The sequence below is a fragment of the Ranitomeya imitator genome, chromosome 2, assembly GCF_032444005.1.
Source record: "Ranitomeya imitator isolate aRanImi1 chromosome 2, aRanImi1.pri, whole genome shotgun sequence".
Classification (NCBI taxonomy): Eukaryota; Metazoa; Chordata; class Amphibia; order Anura; family Dendrobatidae; genus Ranitomeya; species Ranitomeya imitator.
The window spans coordinates 243,141,166-243,157,862 of record NC_091283.1 but is presented as its reverse complement, the minus strand read 5'-3'; the positions used below and the strand labels follow the sequence as shown (position 1 = coordinate 243,157,862).

The following is a 16,697-nucleotide window of genomic DNA, read 5'->3' as shown; positions in this document are numbered from 1 at the left end:
AACTGGACTAAGACCAAAATTAAGCAAAACGTGGAACAGGAAAAACAAAAAACTTAGCTTGTCCTGAAGATTACTGAAGCCAGTAGCAGAGGTAACAAGACACACTGATAACATTGATAGCCGGCCAGGAAATGACAAGAAAGCCAGGTTAAATAGGAAACTCCCATATCCTGATGGAACAGGTGGAACCCAGAGACCGCAGAAAACACAAGTCACCCAGTACCATCAGTAACCACCAGAGGGAGCCAAAAAACAGAACTCACAACAGCCCACCATGCTTAAAGGGTACTAGCTGCAGAGTCTTCCTTTAGCTTCCATCTAGTCAAGCACCCTTATCTGCAGCAGATAATTTTGGCTAAACAAGACAAGTGCTGCCGAGAACAATGATATTCTATAAGAACAGAAAGATTTTATTATTTAGACATGTGCCACATACACACACTAGACATGACACATACGCACCAGTCACACGCTAGACACAGGATACATACAAAGGACACACACCAGTCACACGCTAGACATGACACACTCACACAGCATACAAACACCAGTCACACACTAGACACAGGATTAGAGATGAGCAAACCCTTGGATGTTCGGGTCCGGCCGAATAGTTTAAAAAAAGTCCAGGTTTGGGTACAGAACAGTACCCGGACCCCATTCACTTGAATGGTGGGCCCGAACATCCAGTGTTTACCACCCTGTGAGGTGTAAGACAGCGTGGCAAATACTGCTTCTGATCGGCTGTAAAATCATCCTCGCCAGTCAGACAGCTGAGGTCCACATACTGTCAAATGACGTGAGCCCGCAGCTGTTATCGGAGGTATAAAATTTACCTCCGGTCACTGGCATTGGCTAACCTCATTGAGGTTACGGCAGGTCACTGAGGCTGTGTTCCCAGCTGGGCCCCTGAACTGTGGTGACCTTGGTGAGATCCCCAATAGCACAGTGAGAAAGTCCCACTGTGCAGAGGTGAGTTCACAGCAGTTCACTTTGAGTAATTTCTATTGGTGAACTCTGCAATGTACCAAAATGCTTTTTCTCACTCCCCCATTCTCCACACAGCCCATGATCACCCTCCTTTTCCACAAAGCCTATCATCTCCCCTTCTCCACACAGCCCCCTCATCATCCCCCCTTCTCCACACAGCCCCTCATCATCCATCCTCCACACAGCCTCATCATCCCCCCTTCTTCACACAGCCCTCATCATCCCTCCTTCTCCACACAGTCCCCTCATCACCCCCCCTTTTCCACACAGTCCCTCATCATCCCCCCTTCTTCACACAGCTCATCATCCCTCCTTCTGCACTCAGCCCCTCATCATCCCTCCTTCTGCACACAGCCCCTCATCATCCCTCCTTCTGCACACAGCCCCTCATCATCCCTCCTTCTGCACACAGCCCCTCATCATCCCTCCTTCTCCACACAACCTCCTCATCATCCATCGTTCTGCACACAGCCCCTCATCATCCCTCCTTCTCCACACAGCCTCTCATCATCCCTCCTTCTCCACACACCCTCCTCATCATCCATCCTTCTGCACACAGCCCCTCATCATCCCCCCTTCTTCACACTGCTCCTTTGTTGTGAATTCTGTTCTTGGGCTCCCTCCGGTGGTTGTGAGTGGTAGTGCTGCTGTCTCTGGATCGCAGCATTTATCAGGTGTGTTCACTTTTTGCAATTGGGACTCAGTTATTTAGTCCTGCTTGATCCTTTAGTCAGTGCCAGTTGTCCATTGATTTTGGAGGATTCACATCCCTTACTGGTCTCTCCTGTTTGCTGTGCTTTTCAACAAAGATAAGTCCTGGCTTTGTTTCTGCTGTCCACATGCTGTGGGCCTTATAGTTCAGTGCATTTTCATGTTTTTGTCTTGTCCAGCTTGTCTGTGAAAGGATTTTTTGCAGCAAAGTGGTATCTCTGGAGATGCAGATATACCCTCCATGTCTTTAGTCAGATGTGGAGTTTTGTATTTTCTGTGGTGGATATTTTCTAGTGTTTTAATACTGACCGCATAGTTCTCTGTCCTATTCTTTCTTTTTAGCTAGTAAGGCCTCCTTTGCTAATCCTGATTTCAGTCTGCGTTTGTCATTACCCTCTCCTCTCACAGTCAATATTTGTGGGGGGCTGTCTATCCTTTGGGGATTTTCTCTGAGGCAAGATAGTTTTCCGTTTCTATCTTTAGAGGAAGTTAGTCCTTAGGCTGTGTCGAGGTGTCTAGGGAGTGTTAGGTACATCCCACGGCTATTTCTAGTTGCGCTGCTAAGTTCAGCGTCTGCGGTCAGTACAGGTACCACCTTCTCCAGAGTACGTCACATGCTGCTCCTAGGCCACCAGATCATAACACTCCTTATCATCCCTCCTTCTGCACACAGCCCCTCATCATCCCTCCTTCTGCACAGCCTCCTCATCATCCCTCCTTCTGCACACAGCCCCTCATCGTCCCTCCTTCTGCACACAGCCCCTTATCATCCCTCCTTCTCCACACACCCTCCCCATCATCCCTCCTTCTGCACACAGCCCCTCAGCATCCTTCCTTCTGCACACAGCCTCATCATCCCCCCTTCTCCACACAGCTCCTAATCATCCCTCCTTCACACAGTCCCCTCATCACCCCCATCATCATCCCCCTTTTCACACAGCCCCTCATCATGACCCTTTTTCCATGCAGCCAGTCATTATCATCTCCCCTTCTCCACACAGCCCCTCATCATCTTCCCTATACAAGCCCTACTCAAGTTACATCAACCCTTTCCAAAATACATCGTCTCACCACTCTCACTGAATCCTGGGTCTTCAATCCTATTTGTTCAAGGGTCCATTGTGCAGCCCCTCAGTCCTCTCCTCACACAGTTCTATTGTGCAACCCATCGGTCCTCTCCTCACGGGGCTCCATCGTGCAGCCTCTCATTTCATTCCTCTCCAGCAGCCTCAGAACAACGCTGCTTCCTGGTCACTGGTCTGATGGAGCCCCGCCCCATCTGGTGACATCATGCCATTGCCCTCAAAAAATCTACTCAGCTCTAGAGGTTCTGTGCTGTGTGTCTCACAGCCTGTGGCTCTGTGCTGTGCGTGGCCTGTTATTCCGCACCCAGTGCCGGCCCCCTGCACTGCTCAGCAACAAGTGATGTGAGGTGAGCGCTTTCTCATCACCTGCTGCTGCCACTTCTATTGATCTCATTCAGCACGCCACAGCTGATAGAGCGGTGAGCGCCGAGGTCAGTAGAAGCCACAGCAAATGATGAGGAAGCGCTCACATCACTTGTTGCTGAGCAGTGCAGACGACTGGCACCGGGTATGGAATAATGAACTCACCGCTGGGTGCACTCAATCCTAATACAGGGCAGAGCACGCAGTAATGAATGAGGCAGGACTCAGAGTCTGTTGCTGGTGAGGGGGAGAGCCCACTGGGAGGCGGGCCCACCGGAGGATTCTCCAATCTCCCGGTGGGCCAGTCCGACCCTGTGTGTATGGGGGCGTTAAAAGGTAACTTATTGGACGCTGCCTCTGGCCCGGCCTAATAGACCTTCATACATTGCAGCCCAGACCCCATTATTAGGCATGTAAGTATCGTAATAACTAGGCCGCCCCATACTATCGAGTACTTGGGGGCGAGGGGCGTTCAGCCAAACTCTGTCACCTTCTTAGATGCCATGTTTGCTTTTCACAGCAGCAAGTGGTTAAACTGCCAGGGTTTTTGTTGAAGCCTCATCTGTGCCGTCCCTGCGGTGCACATCTATGTTTTGGGGCCCAAAAAGATTAATTTCTTTTTAATAAATATTTAACATGTTAAAAATTATAAAATGTGTCTTCTGCTTTTTCCATGTTTTTCTCTTTTTACAAGAATTGTTGGAGCCAATTTTCTTTAGAAACATTTTATCTGTTTGTTTCTGGTGTTTTTCCTGTAATATAGGAAAGCCTAAGGCTAGGTTCACATTGCGTTAATGGGTTAACGCTAACGGACTACGTTGCACGGCGAAAATGTCGCAATTAACGTTAGCGCACCCATTGACAGCAATGTGATTTTTGCCTCTAGCGCATGCCATTTTCAGCACGCGCTAGCGATGTGCCGTTCTTTTGTGACGGACCTCAGACGCTGCTTGCAGCGTCTGAAGTGCGTCCGAGGTCCGTCCCTCGCTAGCGCAGATCGGGGATCTGCGCTAGGGGGGACGGCGAACGCGGTCCCAAAATAAACATTGCGTTAGCGCAATCCGCTAGCGCTATGCGCTTAACGGATTGCGCTAACGCAATGTGAACCTAGCCTAAGGCCAGAAATAAACCCCATAAATCACTGTACATGGAGACTTTGGGATCAGATCATTTCTGTCCGCGTTGATTGTGAAAGCAAAAAATCTTTTATTAAAGCCTCAAACTTCTGTGTGTGAATCAGAGCTGAGATCTAATGTGATAGAAGATTACAGTGCGGGGAAGACGGGAAACCTTCATGTAGAGGCCGGTGGTGATGGAGTCAGTGACCGACTCTGGCCACATATGTCTCTAGAGCCGTAGTAGAAGATGAAGATGTCGTCCTCATCATGAAGTAGTTATTTCTCATGTCGCGTGTAATGAATATCTCTTGCAGTATTGCTAATGCCGATTCCAGGGTCGGTAAATGAGACGAGAATTAGCGTTATGGAAGATGAGTCTATGAGAAACGTATTCAACTGCCGACTCCGACGAAGAAACTGCTTGTTGTCTGTGGCCTAAATATATAGGATTTATTAGTAGATGTAAAGAAGGAAACTAAATACTGTAAAATAATAAATCTCCTCATATGTTTCCCTTATTATCTCCAGTGATTGTATTATTACACAGGATTCTTATGATGTTACATCGGCTCATCTTCTCATTCAGGCCTCTACAATATCTGATCCTCTCAGTGAAGATCTTCTACAAAAGAACATTTTCCTGATTTACCCATCAAAGATGGATATGGACAGAGATAAGATGGCGGAGAGGATATTACACCTCACCCTAGAGATCCTCTTCCGGCTTACTTGAGAGGTGAGAGATTCTGATGACGTCACATTGCATCATTCTTATCTATGGGAATAACAGATGGACAGAACTGGAGAGGTGAGGACTCTGGAAATGTCTGTAGTGAGATTTATTAATGTGTCTCTCCATTACCAGGATTACACAGTGATGAAGAAGACCTCTAGTGATCGCTGTCAGGACCCTGTGTCTGAGGGATGGGGAAGACCCCTGAGCCCAATCGCGGGGCCTCCACCTCACCCCCTGATCCATGAGGACATCAATGACCAGAAGATCCTAGAACTCATCTACAAGATGATTGAGCTGCTGACTGGAGAGGTGACACTGCTGGGAATGCTGGGACATTATACAGTAACACTATGAAGGGATCGGGGGATGACGGTATCATTGTATATGTCAGGTTCCTATAAGGTGTCAGGATGTCGCTGTCTATTTATCCATGGAGGAGTGGGAGTATTTAGAAGGACACAGAGATGTGTACACGAACATCATATTGGAGGTTCCACAGCCCCTCACATCTCCAGGTAATAGACAGGAGTCAGGACTAAATACACATGGCCTATAATTATCTGTATGTAAAGAATGAATTCACTCCCTGTATGTGTTTCCTCCAGATCTATCCAGTAAGATGACACCAGAGAGATGTCCCCGTCCTTTTCTTCCACAGGACTGTAAGCAAGAAGATCCCAATGCTCCTCAGGACCATCAGGTAGATGGAGAGAATGTGTCAGGAGATCTCCCCTATGATGTGTAGACGCTGGTGAAGGTCTTGTGCTCAGTCTTGTTTTATCCACCAGTATTATATGTTTTATACTTGTGTAATGAGAACGGTGGAGATGGCAGGATTAGAGCTGATCATAGATGTGACTTCTCCATCTGTCGGTGACTTTTACAATATTTGTTTCAGGGTGAAGATCTGACCCATATTAATACTACAGAGACATATGTGAGGGGGGATGGGCGGTGTAAAGAGGAGATTCCTACATATGGCTACCCAGGTGAGTAGTGACCACTAAATGCAGAGAAGTCACAGATTCTTCTCTTTAACGGCTGTGGCGGCTTTATCGGTGGTGTAGTCCGGCCGTATTACCATGATCACCATTTTGCCTCTAGACCACAACATTCTCCTCCACCCAAAACTGTTCAAATGACTTTGGTCATTGAAAGCCCTTTTCTATAGAACTTACAACCTGTAGGATCCACCTACCCCCTGGGTTTAGGAGACGCTGTTACCTGCCCAGATCTGTGAACTATAAAGCCAAATAACAGCGTACGTAGAATGTGCTGACAAGATAGAAAATCACTTGGAGAAAAATATTCTGATGGGCCTGTAAGAGAAAGCGGAGGGTAATGATGCTGTTGGCTTCCTAGAACCCTGAGATCTTATCGGATGAATCTTCCTTCTCTCCCTTCTGTGCTGCTGAATGTGACCATATGGTCCATACAAGACCAGGTCCAGTCTTTCTGGCCAAACTTCACTTTTATGATGGACAACATTAAATGTGCAGTGAGGCCAAGTGTGAATTTCTGGACAATAACAGAGTTTCCCTTTATCCGGACTTTTCAATTTGTATTAAAACCGACTAACTTCCAGGAGGATTGTGATAATCTACATAAACCCATCACACCGGTGCCATGATATATCTCTGAGCTGTGCGTGGCTGATGGCTGGAATATACATTTATTCCCGCCTGCAGGAGATGTGTTGGCTCCAGCCCTGGTTTCATGGATTCACTCCACCTCATATATTACATTGTTTTTGATCCTAAGAAATTCAGATTCCTGTACAATGTCTCCTGAAATTGGTGAGCAATATTTTTTCCTTTAATCCTCAGGTCAGGATTCATAGTAGCTCCAATGGTCCACCATAAATGAATGCAACTCTGGTTTACTGTTGTGTAATCTGTATTTGTAGTTTTCAGTTAATGAGATTCTCGTGCTCTGGGGCAGGGCTGTGGGCGGGGCTTTATGTGGTGCTCTGGGGCAGGGCTGTGGGCAGGGCTTTATGTGGTGCTCTGGGGCGTGGCTGTGGTCGGGGCTTTATGTGGTGCGCTGATTACATATTCATCTGTATTGGCCTATGACAGGTCGCTGATCCCTCACTGACCGGCCCCCCATTTTTACATAATGCATATAATAGTGTTGATATTATTGTTGATAATATTGTGGCTATTGTGAGGCTTAGAAAAAATGTTTACATCCAGCAAAACATAAATAAAATCCCATTTTTCCATATCCACCAAAGCCCTTCTGTCTTCTGGTGTTAGATTAGAGGTCTCATGTGGTCTAGATGGTCGGGATGCTTTATCCTCAGACACCATTTTGGTAAATACATCAACTGCTGAGACCAAAGACAAATGGGGAAATGTTTTGGATTTATTAATTAGATGTGTGGGAAATGGCTCACCTCAGAGACTTGTTCATCCAATAAAGATTGAAATGTTAGCAAGGGCCTCCTGTTCCTCCCTTGTAGGAAAAAGATCCTATTGATCAGATTAATAATGCAATTTTTTTAAATCACTTTTCTCAAAAATAGATGTAAATCCTTAATTATTGTGAATGAATCTAGGCGAGATGAGGGTGAGAACATTAGCCCTTTCTGCAGCACGGTCATCTGTGTGGTTGTCCATTCATAGTAACATAGTAACATAGTAACATAGTTAGTAAGGCCGAAAAAAGACATTTGTCCATCCAGTTCAGCCTATATTCCATCATAATAAACACCCAGATCTACGTCCTTCTACAGAACCTAATAATTGTATGATACAATATTGTTCTGCTCCAGGAAGACATCCAGGCCTCTCTTGAACCCCTCGACTGAGTTCGCCATCACCACCTCCTCAGGCAAGCAATTCCAGATTCTCACTGCCCTAACAGTAAAGAATCCTCTTCTATGTTGGTGGAAAAACCTTCTCTCCTCCAGACGCAAAGAATGCCCCCTTGTGCCCGTCACCTTCCTTGGTATAAACAGATCCTCAGCGAGATATTTGTATTGTCCCCTTATATACTTATACATGGTTATTAGATCGCCCCTCAGTCGTCTTTTTTCTAGACTAAATAATCCTATTTATTACATCATGATGTAATAAATTCCCTGTAAATGGTCCTCGTGCCGATCTTTATTTGAGGATGCGAGACGCTGATTCCTTTTCCCAAGTTGCCTCGTTCGAGGAGCCTTTTCAGGGTCAGTGATTTGACGTCACATTCACTCACAGAAGATATGGATTGAATGGATGAGGTTCTGGAAAGGTTCCTTTCAATGGAACTTTTCTTTATTTGCCAGCGGAAAATCTTACCCGTGGCAAAATCTGAACTGTCACGTTGATATTTGTTGGACTTATTGTCTTTCCCATCTTTCCATGTCTTTCTCCATGTTGGTTATGGTCTCTTGAAAAGATCCTGCTGTCATTTCTGATTGTACCTTATTGTGGAGATCCTGTAACTCCTCCTCAGTTTTGGCCAATGATGCAGTATTGTTTTCAATAATTATGTGGATAAATTCCAAGGAGCATGTATTCGCTGCCTTAATCCACCTTTGAGTTACATTTTCATCTTCAAGATCAAAAGTCGGATAAGCTTGTATTCTTAGTCCCCGTGGTCTGATTTTCTGGCCCCAATAATTTTCCAGTGCCGTTTTCATCCACCAAAGTTTAGTTTTTTTATGTAAAGCATTTTTATATTAGAATCTCTTGGCTGGTGATTGAAGTGTGGCCGGTGCCAGATCCTGCCCCCTTCTTACACACATCCGTAGCTTTAGCTGGCCAGGAGCGTTCCCTGGTCTTGGTCCATTCTGTGCGGCCCCAATGTTAAGATAACAGTATTCCGATAATATTATTACACAACTTGGTCCTAGTTAACGTGGTAATCCTATTAGTTAGTGCCAACTCACAACTCACAGTTACATCAACAAAACATCCTGAGGACAATAAACCTCAAAGGATGAAGGACTGGAGCCAGAAGAATGATTTTTATAAAAAAAACCTTATTTTATTTTTATTAGATCAACAAATATGATAAATACATGGATACAAATAGTAAGAAGGGTTCAGAAAGAAAAGAGGGACTTTAGGACTCACAATAGTTCAATATTGCTGTCTACTAATTAGCATGATCCGTGATAAAAAAAAATGTCACCTTACTAAAACAATGGGTGCTACAATGTTGTGAACACTAAGAACAAATGACAAATCTTAAATAAATAAATAGTGTATAAATTATAGCAGGCATGTGATTATTTATCAAAGCTCAAGATACAAGTGCAATATTATAATCCTACTACCAGATTGGCATGTTTAGATCATACATGCCTCCTAGACTTCCCCATATTTTATATATCCGGAATAGCGTAGGATAGATTTTCCCAAGTGCCCCCAGAGACCCATCTTCCAAGCACTGTACCGCAGGACATCTTGTCGTCACCCTCTCTATCAGCTGTTGTACAACGCTGGAAGACGCCTCACGCTCCCAGCCCTTTAAGTGCCGGCAGTGAGCCGCCAGGAAGTATATTTCAGGGTTAGGCAAAGCCAAACCTCCTTCATCCTTAGGTCTCTGAAGCGTCTCCAACCTAATGCAGGGATGCTGCTTCCCCCACACCAAATTCCTAAATAAGGAGTTAATCAGCTTAAATTTCCCACGTGGTATCCAAATAGGTGAGTTATGGAGAATAGGGTTGAGCGAAACGGGTCGTTCATTTTCAAAAGTCGCCGACTTTTGGCAAAGTCGGGTTTCATGAAACCCGACCCGACCCCTGTGTGGGGTCGGCCATGCGGTACGCGACTTTGGCGCCAAAGTCGCGTTTCGTACGACGCGCTTGGCACCATTTTTTCAGCCAATGAAGGAGCGTGGGCAGAGTGATGACATAGGTCTTAGGGGCGTGGACGCCTATCGTCATCTTGTTGCTTGTGCGCAGCAGCGATCTGAAATGTGTAACACCAGCTTTTCTGTTCAGGGACAGAGAGAGAGAGAGAGAGAGTAATCTGTAATCGGCAGAGAGATCCATATCCCCAAATATTTGAACTGATCAGCCACTTTAAGTCTGCCTCCCTCCGCAACATCTCCCACCTCTTCCCCTACGTCGGCTACCTTAAACAGAGTTGATTTATTCCAATTTATCCTCAACCCCAACAATGCTCCAAATCTTTCCATAAGCCGAATTGCATTTCCCAATGAAATATGTGGATCGCTCAGGAACAGCAGTATGTCGTCCGCGTATAACGCTATCTTTTCTTCAATTGACCCATACTTAAACCCAGATACTTCAGCAGACTGCCTAATCTTGGCGGGCAATGGCTCAACAGCCAAAGCAAACAGGAGAGGGGAGAGTGGACACCCGTCTCGTCCCTCTATGTAACTTTACTCCATTCACCCTAACTCTAGCCACTGGTTGCGCATACAGCAGTTTGACCCAGGTCACAAATTGTGGACCAAAACCCAAACAGTGTAACACCTGCCACAAATACCCCATTCTACACTGTCGAAAGCCTTATGGGCCTCTAAGGATGCAATAACTTTCTGGCCGCAGTTATCAGCACCCAGCTGTACATTCATAAAAAGCCTTCTCAAGTTAATTGCCGTAGACCTGTCGGGCATAAAGCCTGACTGATCCGGATGTATTAATTTAGAGAGAACACCTCACAGTCTGGCTGCCAACACCCCGGCCAGAAGATTGACATCTGTTGTAAGCAAAGAAATTGGTCGGTATGACTCAGGATATCGTAAGTCTTTATCCTCCTTCGGGATTACCGCTATTATGGATTCTCTCATGGAGGCTGGCAGGATTCCCCTACTCTTAGTCTCCGCCAAGACCACTCTTAATCTAGACATCAACACTTCCTCCATATCTTTGTAAATTTCGGCTGATAGTACATCTATCTGCTCCTGGCGCCTTACCCCTTGCCATTGACCTTAATGCCCGACTCAATTCCTCATCCGTAATAGGTGCCTCCAAACTTTCCCTGTCATCCTCACTCAGCTTGGGCAACTCAAGTCCCCCTAAAAAAGCCCCATTGTCTCCCGTGAATACATCCGTAGGACCTCCAAGATCTCAGAAGTTTCCAGCACCTTCGCACCATTTGCTGAAACCAATGAATGCACAAATTATGTACTCCTCTGAGCAGAGGCCACCAGCGACAGCATATGACCCACCGCCTCCCCTCCTGATAAAAAGCTAGTCTCTGAAACTTTTTCTCTCCGCCCTCTCCAAAACAATTATATCCATTTTATTCTGAGCTTCTTTTAACTGTTTCCCAGCAATCATTTCGTCCTCCGCTACTCTCAGCCTCTCACTTGCCGTTCTTTCCGCCTGTTTTGCCCGCCGCTTACATCTGCTAATATCGCTAAACAGCAATCCCCTCAAATACGCTTTCACAGTCTCCCAAATAGTGGGTATATCAGCAATCCCATCATTAAACTCAAAAAGGTCCTCTATCTCCCGCTGTACGTTGTCTATATCAATACTGCGCAACCAGTTGGGGAGAATTTTCCACTCACCCCTGCACCCTGCCCGCGCCTCCATCGGCCGCAGCTCCACCTCAATCGGATTATGATCCGAAAATGCCTGTGAAAAGGTATCTCACGTCTCCCACTATTGTATCTAACATTTCATTTCCAAGAGCCATATCTATTCTAGATAAGTTATCATGGGCCGGTGATTATCAAGAATACCTCCTCTCCCCAACGTGTCGAACCCTCCACAGATCAATCATGCCAATTTCCTGAACATATGTACCAAACGTAGTAGTATGACCTTCAGACCTATTCTGTAAGTTTTTGTTCCTATCCCAGAAGTCATCACATATATTCTTGAGGTCTCCAATAATTAGAAGTGGTATCGGGTCTCCTCGCCCCACCAGCTCCAACACTTCTCTAATTTTCTTACTGGAATAGGGAGGTGGAATATACATAGCCACTACACACAGCAGCACCCCAAGCAATTTACATTTCACCACCACATATTGACCATCCGCATCAACATACACCTTATCTCCTCAAATCGCACCCCCGCAGGAATCCGTACTGACACTCCCCTTGAGTACGTAGAGAAAGTAGAGTGATACGCTTTCTGTATCCAGCGCCTAGACAAGACATCAACCCTCTCACACACTAAATGGGTTTCTAGCAGACATATCAATGAGGCCCTTTGATCATGAGCATACTGTAAAACCGCCGCCCGCCTGGTTTTATCCGCTAGGCCTCTTATATTCCAACTCAATATTTTAATACAGTCCCCCATCATATCTCTCATCAACCTTCAGAGTAACCTTATTTCTTGGCCTGAGCTGTCTAACCCCCCCCCACACCCTTTGAACTCCCAACTCCCACCCCTACCCTCCCCCCAACTAAAGCTTTTTCCTCATCTGGAATGGGGCTCCTCTGCCCATTATAGACATTCTCACTTGGATTACTTTCTCCTTCCCCCTCCCGCCAACATTAAGGTCACAACTCTTTTTATTCATCTAAAACATTTCAAAACATAGAACAAAGAAAAGAGGTATAATACACATTCGCAGAACACCTTTTTCTAAACACTCCTCTGCCCTCCATATTATCTATTGCTGCATTGTCTGGCCAAAGAACCAGAATGGTTAAACTCAACTCTTTCATAATTGAAAAGAATACAAGCACTAAACAAGTATGCAATTAACCCAAGAGAAACCAATATCCCATATCCATATCTCAACGAGTTCTCAGTCTCCTTTAGCTTGTATTTTCTTAGCATTAATATCAATCCACTGGGTAGCGTCCTCTGGTGTCAGGAAAAAATGAACTCTATTAAAAGCCACCACTGTTAGTCTCGCCAGAAAAAACATGGAGTATTGCAACCCCAGTTCTCTGTCGCCTCTTGACACCAGTAAACTGCATTCTCTGTTTCTCGACCACAGCGGAGTAATCCGGATAAATGGAAATTCTCTGTCCTCCAACCGTGAGATCCTCCATTTCTCTGGCCTTTCTAAGAATGTCTGTCTCTATAGTTTAATATCTTGGCCAACATGGTACGGGGATTAGCTCCGGGGGGAGGGGGCTGCAGTGGAACCCTGTGAGCTCTTTCAACTGCAAAAACTTTCGTCAGAGCCTCGACCCCCAACCTTTTCCCTCAGCCAGTTTTCAATATATTCAGTAGGATTTCTCCCCTCAGATTTTTCAGGCAGACCCACTATTCGGAGGTTATTTCTTCTGGATCTATTTTCCAGATCCTCATTTTTTGCCGCCAGTTCTGATATCTTTTGAGCAAACTTTTTCTCTGTCTTTTGTAACTTTGCAACATGATCCTCTGCATTGTTCACCCTCTCTTCCACCTCTCTCATGCGGTTGTCCATTTTCTGTATGGCATCCTTTATCTGTACAATCTCCACTTTAACCTCCTTCATCTCTAGGGTCAAGTCATTTAGGGACTGTCTACATGAGGATATGAGTATAAATACGTCCTTTAGGGTCAGCTCCCCTCCTGCTGCTGCAGCCCTGCCACAGTCTCCCTCCCCCTTCTGTACCTCAGCCTTTCCTTCGGCAGTCATTTCTTCATCCTCCTCCTCCCCTTCAGATCAAACTTCAGCAGATAACTTCGCTTCCGCTACATCATCCGCCAGGGAAAACTTTTCTCAATTTAGCAGCAGCCTCCAAGCATCTCTGACATGCAGTGTTAGTCTTATTAACGTCTTCCCTGGCCGCGGCGCTATCTTGGAATGCACCGGCCTCTCCAGCCCCCGCATCTTTCTGCCATCTCTGGGTCATTTCGTCCTCCCCACCGTGCTCCAGCGCTCCCGAGACCTTCAGCCAGCAGATATATCACACTTTAAAGCAGACAGCGGCGTCTGCACAGGATTAGAGCAATAATGGCAGTGGGAGCTCTCTCCTATGCGACCGCTCACATGGCCAGCTAGGACACACCCAGAGTATATATAACTTGTTTTTCTTATCTTTCAGGTTACATCGGGGGGTGGGGGGGGGGGATGGGATATTATGAGAATTCCGATTTAGTTAATTTAGGAATTGTGCACATTCCATCTCAGTACCCACCCAAAGAAAGAATATGTTGCCAATGTAGCGATGCCAATTGCGAATCTGTTCCTTGAAAGCCTTGGAAGGATACACCACATTCTCCTCCCACCATCCAAGGAAGATATTAGCATACGCTGGTGCGCATCGAGCCCCCATGGCGACTCCAGAGATCTGTCAAAAAATGCCCTATCAAAGATGAAGTAATTATGGTGGAGAATAAAATTCAATAGATCAATAATAGTCATGCCTGCAGTCTATATGACTACATCTGTCCAAAAAAAAGCAACAACATTGACTCAGTCACTGTGATTGATGTTGTAATACAACGACTCGATATCGCAAGTCATGAAGAGAGCATTCGTCGGCACAACAGTATCCCGGCAGATCTCAATTAAATGAGTTGTGGCCCTGATGAAGGAAGGTAAAGTTAGTTCTAAGGGTTGTAGAAAAAAATCCAAATAAGCGCAGGCTTTTTCACATATGCTTCCAATGCTTGAAAGTATTGGACGGCCGGGCGGCTTGTTGGCATTTTTGTGGATCTTTGGCAACATGTAAAAGGTGGAAATAACAGGATGTTCTACCCACATGTATTTTTTCTCATTGGAGGTAATGATACCATATTGTTCCGCTTTCATGGGTAGTGTATGAAATTGGGTGAGAAAAACATGTTGGATCAGAAGGGAATTTCAAATAAAACCTAGAATCTCCCATTTGTCTAGTTGCTTCCTCCAAATGTATGTGGGTAGGCCAAAGAACCACATTGCCACTCTTGTTGGCCTCCTTAATTAGGAAGACATTGTTTTTGAGCGAAAAGAGTGCCTGCTTCTCAGCCCTAAACAGATTGGGCGAAGTACTAACCTGAGGAGACATAAGCAAAATGTCTCGTTTGACCAGTTCGAAAAATATCTTCACTGTGGGTACCAATGAAAATGAAGGGGCCTTTGTGGACTTATTCCTGTATGGAAAGGGACTTCTGATGGTGGTGGAATGATTTTCTTCAAGAAGCTCAAGCAGATCTAGAAAAGCTTGATGTTCCTCCGCTGGAAGTGTTTGCATAATGTCAAGTTTATTGTACACCTGGAATGTCAAATTTCTGCAGAACATCTGCAAAACAGAAATCTCAGAAGACAAGACATGATCAGAAAGGTTAATGACTTGTAACGATAGAAAGCTCACCTCTAGACCTTCCATTGTAGGGGATGGCTTATGCCCAGGCTTATGCCTGGTCCCGTAAGTCTGTCGAAAGGGCGATGTCCGACTCCTGTACCTGGTTGGCCTCCTTCTTGTTGTGTTTTCCACCCTGTCGGGTCCGATGTCTAGCTCGCTTCCAGCTGATGACGAAAAATCACTGGAGCTGGCTTCACCCGACGAGGGATCCATTGTGGCCATAGTTTGGAAATGTTTGTTATTAGCCTTGGTGTAACGGGTGCTACCACTATGCTTCCACCTAAAAACTGTGTGGTGCTCAAAGTCCAGTTTATCTCTCTGAAACTTTTTCGGTTTTCTGGAAGTTACAACCTACTCATATTTATCTAAAATCTCCTTTAACTTTGTCCTGAAACTCATGACCTGTGCTGAGTCAAGTTTACTCAGCTTGGACTCCAGCTCTTTAACATGGATTTTAGTGATGGAAAAGAGTTTTTTTGTCATGTTCAAGCAGCATATTAATTAATATATTGGAACATTGTGTGAGCCCTTGCTCCCAAGATTTATGGAAAGAATCGGAGGGTTCCCAAGTGGGAAAAATAGCCACATGTAAACCCCGAGGTATTAGTCCTGCCTTGAGGTATTCAAGTCTCATCATTTTTTCAATTTTTAAAATCTGACGTGTGTCACTTTATGTGGGGATAACTTTGGGATTCTTCACAAAGGATAATAGAAAACAAATGGATCTTACAAATTATTTTTCATCTTCTCACAATACCCTACATACGATTGTACACTACTCTCTGGGCACATGGCCGTGTTCAGAAGGGAAGGAGCGCCATTTAGCTGTTTGAATGCAGATCTAGCTGGAATAGTTTGCAGACACAATGTATTGGGAGCACTGTTCGTGGTCAACTGGCAGCGCAAAAGATGTCCACCATGAACATGCTCGGCACTATCTTCTCTGCTTTCCATATCCCAAGGATTGCCTTGCTCATCGCCCTTTAACACCATTACATGGATCTGGACTTACACTGGGACCCCTAGGCTTGGACCATGGTGTTACCTGCCATTCTGTGTTATTAGATGGTAAGAAGAATAGTCAGGTAGCTGGATCAGAACCGGAAGGACAGAATCGAAAGACACAAGAGTAGTCAGTAAACAGGCCACGGTCACGCAGTAAACAAATACACAAGCTGAGCACAGAGGACTGAACCAGAGGAGAACAACGTTGTTTCTGGCAGATTCCGGCCATGTGCTTTGAGCTTTAGTAGGGTGTGGTACTTTCCAATTGGCTGAAGTAGGGAGCAGATTACTCCATCTGGACAGCAGGAACAGATCCCAGATGAGATTGGACACATCATATGCAGAAGCCCTAATATGACTAAATGACAGAAAGCCAGATTAGTCGAAATCCCCGTGAAGTGATTTAATTTTGTAAATTAATTCACTGAGGGTTATAATCTATACATATGTGGTCAAAATTGTTGGTACCCCTCTTTTAATGACAGAAAAACCCACAATGGTCACAGAAATAACTTGAATCTGACAAAAGTAATAATA

At 45.2% G+C, this 16,697-nt stretch overlaps 1 protein-coding gene across 1 annotated transcript in view; it reads left to right on the top strand.

Annotated features, from left to right (window-relative positions):
* Positions 1-16,697, top strand: part of LOC138666344 (zinc finger protein 84-like) — a 108,101-nt gene that overhangs the window by 84,256 nt on the left and 7,148 nt on the right. The window contains exons 6-10 of the mRNA XM_069754572.1: positions 4,603-4,655; positions 5,142-5,312; positions 5,395-5,518; positions 5,609-5,703; positions 5,902-5,992. Coding sequence (XP_069610673.1) covers positions 4,603-4,655; positions 5,142-5,312; positions 5,395-5,518; positions 5,609-5,703; positions 5,902-5,992 — 534 coding nt within the window. The remainder of the gene's footprint in view (positions 1-4,602; positions 4,656-5,141; positions 5,313-5,394; positions 5,519-5,608; positions 5,704-5,901; positions 5,993-16,697) is intronic.